At 34.1% G+C, this 12,695-nt stretch overlaps 1 protein-coding gene across 2 annotated transcripts in view; it reads left to right on the top strand.

Annotated features, from left to right (window-relative positions):
• LOC113399608 (protein real-time) overlaps positions 1 to 12,695 on the top strand; it is a 70,465-nt gene that overhangs the window by 54,862 nt on the left and 2,908 nt on the right. The window contains exons 6-14 of one of the 2 annotated variants that reach the window (XM_064216739.1): positions 3,085 to 3,200; positions 7,136 to 7,325; positions 8,083 to 8,171; positions 8,582 to 8,840; positions 9,225 to 9,343; positions 11,368 to 11,493; positions 11,825 to 11,957; positions 12,340 to 12,544; positions 12,670 to 12,695. The exon at positions 12,670 to 12,695 is cut by the window's right edge and continues 2,908 nt beyond it. In XM_064216739.1, the coding sequence (XP_064072809.1) occupies positions 3,085 to 3,200; positions 7,136 to 7,325; positions 8,083 to 8,171; positions 8,582 to 8,840; positions 9,225 to 9,343; positions 11,368 to 11,493; positions 11,825 to 11,957; positions 12,340 to 12,544; positions 12,670 to 12,695 (1,263 nt within the window). Of the gene's footprint in view, positions 1 to 3,084; positions 3,201 to 7,123; positions 7,326 to 8,082; positions 8,172 to 8,581; positions 8,841 to 9,224; positions 9,344 to 11,367; positions 11,494 to 11,824; positions 11,958 to 12,339; positions 12,545 to 12,669 lie in introns of both variants that reach the window. The other variant, XM_064216738.1, reaches the window with a different exon arrangement.

The raw sequence follows: 12,695 nt of genomic DNA, 5'->3' as shown, positions 1-12,695 counted from the left end.
AGCCTTATCTATTAATTAAACTGTTTAGTAATATATACATTAAATTGATTTATTAAAGCTTGAAATGTTTGTTGTAAACATATTGAGTGAACAAACGTATTTTTTTACGTTAAAATTCGAAATGTAATAATCAATTAATCATTTATTGACGATCTCCGTAGTCGAGTAGTATGTACACCGGTTTTCATGGGTACGCCACTCCGAGGTCTCGGGTTCGATTACCGGCCGAGACGATGTAGAAAAAGTTCAATAGTTTTCTATGTTTTCTTGGGTCTGGGTGTTTGTGGTACCGTCGTTACTTCTGATTTTCCATAACACAAGTGCTTTAGCTACTTACATTGGGATCAGAGTAATGTATGTGATGTTGTCCAATATTTATTTATTTATAATTGTTACCGATTAATTAACGTAATTTATCAATGCACGCTTGATACGTTACCGGAACCGTTCCATAAATATTATGAACATTTGATTTATTTAGCGAGAATAATTATAGTTTGAATGTTTTAGTGTTAGGTCCTCTCAATATCATTTAATGTTCGACCTCAGATTATCCGCGGGTCGGAATCGATCTGACCTAAATCATCTCGTGTCCGGGTTAATTCACCAATACCATCTATATGTATAATATTACTATATAGGTCTCTGTCCGTACGTATAGATTCACGATCCACGAAAACAACTGAACGCACAATGACACAGTGTTGAAATATACTATATATAAATATATACTTTAAAAATATCTATATATAAATGGGCGCAGAGAAAACAGTTCAGTACATATATTAATAAATGTCATCAATTTAATAATATTAATAATTTCCAGTAGAAAAAGCGATCAATAATGATTTTAACCAATAAAGTTGCATATTTAAATACCTATCGAAATAATCGAATCAGTTCAGGGTGGCGACAGATCAACGAGTATACTGACGACGTCTGATCACAGCCGACATACCAACATACCTTGTTATACGGAGGGTTGGTCTATTGGATGAAGCATAAAAGACCAACGCATTGAGCCAAGATGACGAGGATGCGTGAAGTGACGATAATGGTTACAGTACGAAATGAGTATTACATGGTGGAAGGGACATACAAATTAGTTACCAAGGTTGGTGGCCCATTTGCCCGTCCGGCCACCTAATTCATGATATTTTGAAGCAGTTCTTATAGCAGAAGAGATGATGAAATAAGAAGAGTTTTAGGAGATACGATTGGCCATAAGGCCAAGATTAAGGAAGGTTGAGAAAAGATAGATTGGAATTGAAACTTTAACTTGACTTAACTTTCTTCAAATATGATCTTATGTTAAATTTCTCGGTCTGTGTGTATTATTATAACCTATAGTCACATTGGAGTCACTTATTTTAATCTTATGTTGTGACGATTTATAAATATTACTCACTAGCTGATCGTCGCGACATTGCTCGGCTATACATATTCACAGATTCTGTCATTTATATTTTTGCAAAACTTTAACCGTTTACTCAGCGCAAACGACGGAATCTCTCAAAAAGAATAATTTTCCACATCATTAATAATCCTCTCCTAACAGTCATAACATGATGGTATACAGCCTAAGGCGTCCTCGATAAATGAGCGTTCATACAAACAAACTCTTCAACTGTTTAATATTATTATAGATTATCTACATATTTATGTCATGAATTACTTCTAGTATATCTAACGCTTTCGTCTAAGGTTTTTAATTCTTATAAGTTGATTGTTTTTATCGGTGATCGGGCTTTGAACGGCCAATTTATTTCTTATTTTATCTCTAAACATCAAGATATTGTACTGCGTTCGAACTTTCCGGTTTTTCTCGTATTATACCCCATGGTGACGTTGACAAGTTGATTTTCGCAGTGTCAATGTTCTTGGGGTATTAGTCGCTTACCATCAGTACTAAGCGCTCACCTGTCTTTTTAAAATACACAAATTTAAAAAGGAAAATATTTTTTGAAAACAATAAAAATCATTCGATTTGTTACTTGTTTTAAAATGAAAATCCACTTCTGTTATTAAATATAATTTAAATTTTTAAGCCACCGATTCGGAATTTAAAAAAGAGAAAGACCGAATAGAAACTCTTTTCTACAAAATAAATAACATGATTAAATTAAATAGTTTTTTGTCCTTGAACATCAACGATCATCCGGGCTCTTTTATATTATGAATGTCTAGCACTTGTAATAATTTCGCCTGTCATAAGTTTCAAAGTAAAGCTCCCCTAATAATTCTGTCTCGGCATATTTTTTCATTAAACATTCCCACGAGGATCTAGCCGCATTGTAAATTACAGTTACAACAGTTTTTCAAGATTTATTTCAGTTTCTTTGCCGTTTAACACTTATTGTAACAAACTGTTTGAGTTAATAGTTGACTATTGTTTTAATTTAGGTCGTTGTTTTGTAATTCCTTCGAGTTATGTTTATTGTCAATTTAATATTCATTGTACTTATGATTGTCCACGCCCTTTACAGTCCGAGCTCTATAACATATTTTGGCTTTATGTTCGGAAGTTCATGTTGATTTTGAAACATAACAAAAGCAGAATATGTTGGCAATTATTTGTAGAGCCACATAAATGGTGTACTGTATTACCTTCAAAATGACAATTCGAAAGTGCTAGTAAAAGCCTAAAAATATGCTCGGAACATTTGTTTTCCAACGATTTTAAATAGAACATTTAAATACCATAGCCTCGTTATATTCACAACACTCGCCCTGACAGCTCAGTTTGCGACGCCGAGTTTCTCATAGTAGGTGCAATCAATATGAAAATGTTATGCTTTTATATTCAGTTAAAAATGTTACTTTTACTTTACGTCTAATATCCATCTTCTTACATTAGGGCTGTAATGATATGTCACAGATAATCAAGACGTTGATCAATAGAAGACATTGACAACACTGGTCGGATCGCTTTGTTTCTCTTACTTTTTCACCAGTATTTACTTTAAAGCTATTCCATCAACCCCACTGACTATTATTTTCATATTTTTCTAAATGCAGTCTGTAAGTCATTCATTGAGTGTTGCTTTTCCATTGCATTGCTTCATGTAGTAATTTCTATTGCAGATCAATATACGCTCGACAGTGAATACATTAAACGTTATCTGGGCGAGCTGACACCAATGCAAGAGTCGCGGCTGTTGCAGCTGAGGAAGTGGATCGCTGATCTGCAGAAGGGGAAGGTATGTAATTGGGTTTATTTGAATGAAAGCGAACAGTTATGTTATCCAGAACAAATGCGGTACTTTGGTTCAGCTGACGCGCGCACATTCGTTGATATCCCTTAGTTGTTTGACACTATAAGGTGAGATATGTAAGGAATTTAGAATAAAATATATTTTATTCACCTGTATAAATTAATCTTTGTAAATAAATTTAATTAATAAAAGCATGATTAGAACTAATAGCTGTATAAATAATGATTTTAATATATATATTTATTTCATCTAAATATTTTTCTGTAGCTAACGGTTGTTAAAAAGGTTTTTTTCAATACTAAGTGTCTCTTCCGCGCACGAAAATGTAGCGTATCTTGTAAATAATTTGTTACAGACGTGGTGTAAATAATGAGCACAAAAACATTAATTATTCAGCTTTTCACAGTAATTCGCTTATTTCTTTACTCTCTCGTATTTTTGTAGAATTCATAAGTATTGAATGTTTTTTCGACGAAACACTTTTGTTATAAACTTTTGTGTGACTGTGTCTCTATCATACTGTGGCGATGTATCTCTTAAACAAATGGGCCGATTTCAAGGCATTTTGTAATTTATTTCAATTCAACGGTTCTTACTTGTTAGTTATGTTTAATGAAAATCTGATGACCTCTAAAGATAACCTGGGTACCGAAATAGAGATATGATTTGTCGCATCTCTGATAATCGGTTACTTTTTGCAATAAACGATTCGTTTTGCTTAAGAGTGGTAGAAATCTACGAGGCGTAATTAAAAAGTTTTTGACGTAAAAATTAACAGGAATAAATAAAACGGCTCGTAATTCAAAAGGATCGTATATCGATACAATAACGATTCATTAATAATAAAAACCAGACATAAGTTGAAACATTAATAGTTTATTATAATGAATGAAAACAAAATCATTCCAATTAAGTGGTTGGTATCTTCGATTTGAATGTAAATTTAATTTAAAAATAAATGTATTATAATTTAACGAACGTAAGGTCAGATAACATTTATAAAATTGAATCTTTTTTAATCTGTTCAACTGGAAGTCATTCATTTTAAACGTGCACTCTATTTGTAAGCAGTATGTGGCTAAGCCCGTCTCTGCGTAATTTCAAGCCTGCTGAAACTTGGCAACGTTTGATAAACACTAAAACGTTAGGTAATCACTGCATGGAAATACCTTAAAATTTTGAGTGTTATTTTCCTTGAATGCTTTTGTCCAAAGATATTATCCTTAAAATATATATATATATATATGTATTTATGTTAACCTACAATCGAATATTAATGTAAAGTTTTTTATTTTTTATACGTTATCTTGAAACGTTTCGTACGACCTATCACGTACATATATAAAACTGCATGCGTTTCATCCTTAGTAGCAATTTATATTTCTAAGAATATTTTTCATAACTCAAACTGGTACAGGAATAATTTGATTTCTAAATTCAAAAATAATTCTTTGTCATCCGGCCCTTATCGCGCGGTCAGTATCGGATATCGCGACCCTCGTCTGACATTCAAACCCAATATAAATATTCACAATATAATATTTTTATACATAAAAAACTTCCAACAAAAAATTTATCTCCAACAAGAATTTATTAATAAAATTTTCTTTTAATGAGTCGAAGTTTGTAATTAACTAGTTAATTGTCACTATAAAAAAAAGTATGGCAAAATTAAAAAAACAAAAGTGGTTGAAATTTTTTTATATTTCTTTTAGTCGATTAATGTTAGGTTAGTGTTAGACTTTTTTAAATATAGATCTCGACGATGTGTTGAAATTTCTATAAAATTGATAAAGACAATGTTTAATATACTTTTATTTTGTATTAGTTACTAAGTATACTTTCATAAAGTTATCTTAACATAAATGGATGCTACATAAAAAGTTTGAGATTCTGTTCAGAAAGAAATAATGTGCAGAATCTATAAAAATATTTAAAATCGTTCCAAGCTCGTTCAGTAAATTTAAATACATAAATATTATTGTATAATGAACAACTGTCGCTCCGATATAGACACAAGAATTCATTTCCGCAGTTTCAGCAAGCTACAGTGTTATTTTAAACGCATATATTATTCATTTCCTAGCAACCATTTGATATACTTGTTGTCGCTCGCGTTTTAGGGATTGGTAGTAAAAATAGCCCACGCTCTTCCTCGTAGTTCAAGTTTGCTTCATAACAAATTTCATCAAATTAGGTTCAGTGGTTTGAGAGAGTATAGAGATAGATAGACAAAGTTACTTTCGCATTTAAAATATAAGTATAAAAAACCGGCCAAGTGCGAATCGGACTTGCGCACGAAGGGTTCCGTACCAATGTTATTATTGTTTTTATTTTATTATTATTTTTTATTAAAGTAAATATACAATTAAGTATTTTGTGAATATTTCAAGTGCCTAAACGTAGCCATTTATTGATATCGAACAAAAATAGGCATAAAATGGCGTTCTTTGTACACGCGTCCCCCTTAAAAATTTATTTTATTTTGTTTTTAGTATTTCTTTAACAGAGCGGCAACAGACATACATAATTTGTGAAAATTTCAATTGTCTAACTGTCGCAGTTCTTGAGATACAACCTGGTGACAGTTGGACGGACAGACCCTTTGCCCTTTGGGTACGGAACCCTAATAAAAAATGATGTAGTTACATCTGTTCGATGCCGTTTGATTATCATGAAAATTCGACATTGTTATATCATCGACTTGTGAGTCGTCGCTAGATGGCGCTGCATCACATCTATTCCGTTCAACCGGTCATCATGAAAATATATACATTGCTAGGTATAATAATATTATGTATATTCACAGTAGCATTGATCACTTTGATAAAATTAGTGATAATCATTGTATGTGCACAAGTAGTAAGGATAAGCTTATAACGCCAAGTTTCCGACGCCGCAAAGTCAATAAATCATTCTTGGGGCAAGGTATCCATTTCTATAATAAAATTCAGCAGACATTTTTAACTTTGCCGTTTCATATATTCAAGTCATTTTAAAAAAATATTTTATTAAAGAAGGCATATTATTCGATACAAGATTATATAGATGATAAAAAAGCGTGGAGTTAATGCTTGTTGACTTCCAGGCAGGAGACATAACATACATATATAATTGTATTTAACTAACATGACTGTATTTTTAGATGTTGAAAAAGAGTAACTACTGAGTTTCTTTCCGGTTCTTCTCGGTAGAATCTACATTCCGAACCGATGGTAGCTTTACTTAAAATAGTTTGTTAAATGACGATTCAAAAGTGCTTGTAAAAGCCTACTTGAATAAAGTATATTTTGATTTTGATAATATATATGTATATATAATGCGGTAGATTTTCTCGACAATCTGACAACTGAATAAAGATTTTTGACTTTTAACTCTGTGACTTGATTATAATTGTAATTGTTTTATCTATATCTTATATTTTTACGGACGTTATTTTTACCTAGTTTTTGTTACTTTCCAGTAAATTATATCGATAGTTGCGTTTATCTGCTGCGTTTTTGCATGCAATTAGTAAATTAACACCTTGTATATGGCCAAGTGCTGGAAAAGCTGCGATTTGTGGACTTCGCACGCTCCGCGGTTATAAGAAGTCTCGTAAACTTAACCTCATAAATAAACAACGATATATAATTATGACATTATTTAAATACATATACTGAACGGAAATTAAAGTTTCACCAACCACTGTCACTGAAATCAAATGACAGAACCACTGAGTATCGCCGGGTTTTTTTAGGTCTCTGGTTTTTCGTATCTGTGCATTTTAGTCGATCAATGATTTCTTAACTTTGATTTATTTTTTTATTATTGCTAACTTGACTATTATAATATTTAATGTTTATTTATTGCATTAGGTTAAGTCTATCTACATATATTATATGTTAATATTTATGATAAAATGATAGTTCAAAAACCAGATGCCAAGCGACACAACGCTGCTGCGATTCCTGAGAGCTCGTGACTTCAGCGTGGAGAAGGCTCGGGAAATGTTGTCACAGTCACTGCTCTGGCGGAAGAAGCACCAAGTAGACCGCATCCTCTCCGAATACGAGACGCCAGAGGTTGTCAAACAGTACTTCCCCGGTGGTTGGCACCATCATGACAAAGGTGTGTTTAATTTTTATATTGTAATATGTTTTGTTTGGATTATTTAGATTAAGTATTATATTATTAAGTATATATTCTTAAGTATAATACGTGAAAGGTATATAAACCGCAGTAAGAAACTTCGGTTCAGTACCTTCTCACAGATACTAATAACAATGTCATTAAAATTCAATAAGCCCCAAGTATGTGTTCTGTAAGTACGTACATATCTGTTCTTTCTCTGTGTGTGTAAGGGTTTTTCGTCATTATATCAAATGTACTTTTAAAAACTTCCGCTGTCTTCATTGCTCTAATCTAAAACAGATGCCGCTATATCATAACACGACTCTCGCCTGTTTTTTCCCCTCAAGTATTACTGATTACTATAACATGTGTGTAATATCTGAACTTGACGTAATATACGAGGGCTCGATTCACGCTAACCATAGAAGGCACAAGGAAAACCTATTGAATACAAACTGTACTTATGTTTTTATTTACGACCAGTCCATGTGAAGTTTATATTGGTTAAATAACACATTCTAAGTTTTATTATTGAAGTGATAACTTCTTAGGGAGGTCAAACCGCTTCGTTACGTAACGCGTTACGGCGCCAGTCTGTCTGGCTTCCCTTTATCTTACGCATCGGCGTCGGTAGGCAGGTTCCTCCTATCTCATATCAACCAAGCCATATTTTGGACGGTTTAAGTTATCACTTAAAATCCCTAATAGCCTAATAAGATAATCACTGACCATAATTTCTTATTTTCTGATCTAGATGGACGTCCGTTGTACATTCTTCGACTCGGACAAATGGATGTTAAAGGATTATTAAAATCGATAGGTGAAGATGGACTCTTAAAGTTGGTTAGTATATTATTATTTAATATAAATCTTCAAGAATTTTCAGTGTAGAGTATAAGAAGACATATAAACTATATTAATAAAATTGGTTTTGGTCTGTGTATCTATAAACTCGTTTATAGTTTTTTCAAACACAAAATGTACTCTATTAAGGTGTGCTCCATTAAGCATATTTGAGCCATTCATGTGGAATTGTGTAAAAAATATGTTTCAATCAGTACAACTATAAGACGTTATTTTTCACGGTAGAATCTACATAACGAAAACGAAACGAAGGTAGTTTTCACTTAATTCAATACCGCATGGCGATTCCGAAGTGCTTTATTATTATTTTATATTAGTACTTTATTATAAGACTCAGCACATCTAAGTTATACTATGGTAAAAATAAGAGTATTTAAAATCCCTTCCAGACACTTCACGTATGTGAAGAAGGTTTAAAACTGTTAGAAGAGGCGACCAGATCATCCGAGCACGCGATCCAGTCCTGGTGTCTGCTCGTGGACCTGGACGGCTTGAACATGAGACACCTCTGGAGGCCCGGGGTCAGGGCGCTGCTCCGCATCATACAGATAGTTGAGGCGAATTATCCAGAGACGATGGGAAGAGTGCTAATTGTAAGAGCACCCAGAGTATTCCCAATCCTATGGACCATTGTTAGCACATTTATTGGTAAGTTTGCTATTTCATATTTAACGAATTCTATGAATATATCCAAAACCATAAAATTAGTTTTCGTCATATTCAGGATAGTAACAAATTGGTCACCAACGCCCAAATACGTTGGTGTTGTAAGAAATAGAAACCATACCTTACATCGCCAATGTGCCACCAACCTTGGGAACTAAGATGTTATGTCCCTTGTGCCTGTAGTTCCTCTGGTTCACTTACCGTTCAAAAAGAAACACAACTATACCAAGTATTGCTGTTTGGCGGTAGAATATCTGATGAGTGGTGGCGTGGGACCCGGACAAAACAATTTAACGGTTAATTTTACCTTTTCAAACAACTTCCTGTATATAAAATCATATAAATTATGCATTTATAAAATTGTAGATGAAAATACACGTAGCAAGTTCTTGTTCTACGGTGGCAAAGACTACCTCCAATCTGGAGGCTTGCTTGATTACATTCCCAAAGATTTAATACCGGACTTCCTCGGGGGACCTTGCAAGGTAACATTTTTGGACCATTATTACTAATGTTATATAAGAATGACAAACTTGATATAAATGTTTCATTGAAATTTAAATGTGACTAGATTAAATTAACAATATATTCATATAATATGAAATTATTATTATTACGTGAGTATCCGTTTATATACATACACGAAATCTATTATTATTGATCAGTTGGTATATTTTATATAACTATTGTTATAAAATACTAGTAAAGAAGTACTTATTTATTGAATATAAAAATGGAATTGTTATGAATTATTCATATCTGCATTGTTTACGATGAATCTAAAGTTAGCGGAAACATTGAAAACTGGAATTTTGCTAAGGACGTGATAATGTATTCAGATATACAAACGTCTGCTTGCAAATGAAAACTAAACGTTTATTCTGATTGAGATTGTTACGATTGCTTTACGATGTGTTTTATCTTAAGCAGTTGACAACATTTTAAATACGTACACAGCTGCAATTGCAAACATCTTAATTTAATATGTATGAAGTTTTGAATCACTATATCCTATCCAATCAGATATTCACTTTTTGACCTTACAACGTGACTGTAAAGGTTTGCGTACAAGTTTTTATAATAATAAAAAATATATTATAGCACGTTATTAGTTATGCGTCTTAAATATAATTAGCATAAAAACTATCAATAAAACAAAACTGCAAAAATCGATTATCGACACTACATTTCAATTAATACTAATAATCGAATCGATAATCATAATGTAACAGCAATCACTACAGGACAGGGTATATCACACACGAAACGGATACTGAATTATCTTAAAAACGTTTATAAAATAAGATTGTTGCTAATCCGAATCACAATAACATTGGCTGTCATAACACAATAAAAAAAAAAAACAAAACATTTAAATTACGAAGCGTACCAGAAGGATCTTTACATTTTTATTTATTCATAATTGTTTTGTTTGTAACAACCGCAGTCGGACGTAGTAGACGCGTCGTTGAACGTGCCGCAGCATTATTACGACGATGTACGCCACGTGAGACAAGCCAGCAACAAATACGTTACGCTACACACGTGTTACTGTCGACTTGTTATATTTCCAACACATTCGCCGTTCCATATTGCAAGATATTGTTGATTAGTAATACTTGACTCATTGGTGAAAATGAGTACCTGTTCATTTTTTTCGCCAGTCTATAGAAACTTTCGAAAATAGGTATTAAATTTTGCTTTGTATGTATAGTCGTGACTCGTGACAATACATAAGATACTTTTGAGAGTAGAGACCAATGCCAAAATTTTCTAAATACTCAATCAGACAATTTTGTGCAACTGTGTTATCGATTGCTTCAAAGATAAACATGACGCTATAATTGAAGGGAATATTCAATATAAGAAATATTTCCTATTTATGACGTCGAAACCATGATCGAAATAGCAACTCTTGCAGTTTAGAACGATCTGATTGTACTGGATACATTTGTAATGTCTTCCGTGTCGCCTGATCATACATCTACGTCTAGCTTTAGACCACATCGTTAGAAGTTAATATTACGAAGCAGCTAGTTGTTCACTCATCAACATTCCACAGAAACTTCGTGACTTGTGTATACGCTACTAATGCACTACCTCTATGCATCTTAGTCGCTTACTTTGTTATTATAAACGATATGGCATCTTTGTGACGTTGACATAATTTTATTATTATTAATGAAGATTTATTGTCAGGAAATAGTTTCGTAATATTGTGAATAGTTACTGTTTTTCTTGTCGATTCTTCTCGGTAGAATTTACACATCTAACCGATAGTAACTTTAAATATAATTTGGTTTTAACTGACCTTACAATACGTTTTTGATTTAATATTATCCCTTGAAATCTGGTTGACTTATTTCGTATATCTGGAAGAGTTAATTGTCATAACACCAACTTTTATTCTATGTTCACTTTAATTATAATATTTTTCTAATCATGCACTTTTTATTCATTCACATTATTATACGATAAAAATAATTATAGATAAAAAATAACATTTCAGAGTTTCGTTCACGAAGGAGGTTTGGTACCGAAAAGTTTGTACGTAAGCGGAGCTTTCACGGAACGCGATGGCGATCCGTTGAGTGAAGACAGCATCTATAGATCTGTGAGCCTAGGGAAGGGCCAGGTTGGTAACAATTAAAATTTCAAAGTAATAAAAACTATTTTATTTAATAATGCAAATGGGTAACCGTGACTCGTCAAATTCGAATTCTTAAGACGTCATTCAGCCGTGGAAGATATTTTACAACCACTTGACTTAACTTTGTGTTCAGAGTTATGCGACGAAACAGATAAAGTTTGATCTTCTTTTCATGTATTAAATGAATGATGACAAAATAATTTTCTTGCAAATAATTATACGCAATTTTGACCACTTACCATCTGGTTACCTCTTTGTTTGTCGGCGCTTCTTGTTTGAATAGAGCACCAACTTAACATTCATAATCTTTATTCAGGTACACGAGGTTATCGTTCAGAATCGGGACCCGCAAAGCGTACTGACCTGGGACTTTGACGTGCTAAGTCACGATATATCATTCGCTGTTTACCGAAGCGAGCAGGAACTGGATCGTCCTGACCAGGCAGCCGGTAAGTCCACGAGAGATACTACTATTGGCCTGGACCTAACGAAAGAGATTATGAAACGTTGCAATCACAGCAGCTGTCGTGCATCACGACTGGTTCTTAAAGTAGATTCTGCCGTGAAGAACTGGCCCGAAATTCAGCAACCACTCTCCTTTTCAAGTTGTCGGCCAGGCAGTTTAGCGAGATTCGTCGTTATGGGACGTAACGTCCTTGGAGTTCAAGCTTAATCAGCATCTTAGCAAATTTCATCAAATTCAGATCAGCGGTTTGGTAGGGAAAGAGCAACAAACAAACAGACAGACAAGCAAAAATAGTTATTTTCGCATTTATATTCTCAGTAAGGATTAAATAAGTTTAATGTGTTCTCGCGTGGGCTGGCGCGCAGCGGCGGCGGGCGAGGAGCGGCGCTCGGTGCTGGAGGGCGCGGCGTGCGCGCGCGTGGAGGCGCCGCGCGTGTGCCACGACGGCGAGAGCATCCAGGGCTCGCACGTCATGGCCGACGCCGGCCTCTACGTGCTGCAGTGGCGCTGCGAGGCCGCCGACGCGCAGCTCATGTACTTCCACGAGACGCTCGCCAGCCACCACTACCGGTAACCGTCCTCTCCGAGTCCTCTCGAGCGTGTTATGTCGAGTCATCGAACTGATTAAAAATCATCTCGAGTATCGAAAAAAATTACTCGATCGGTTCTATTGTATCTTACGTTCGCCGTTCCAGGGGTTCGATGTCCAGCCTGCAGTCCG

Source organism: Vanessa tameamea, chromosome 13 (assembly GCF_037043105.1).
Source record: "Vanessa tameamea isolate UH-Manoa-2023 chromosome 13, ilVanTame1 primary haplotype, whole genome shotgun sequence".
NCBI lineage: Eukaryota > Metazoa > Arthropoda > Insecta > Lepidoptera > Nymphalidae > Vanessa > Vanessa tameamea.
Note: the sequence above shows the minus strand (reverse complement) of the source record. Positions and strands in the feature narration are given on the sequence as shown.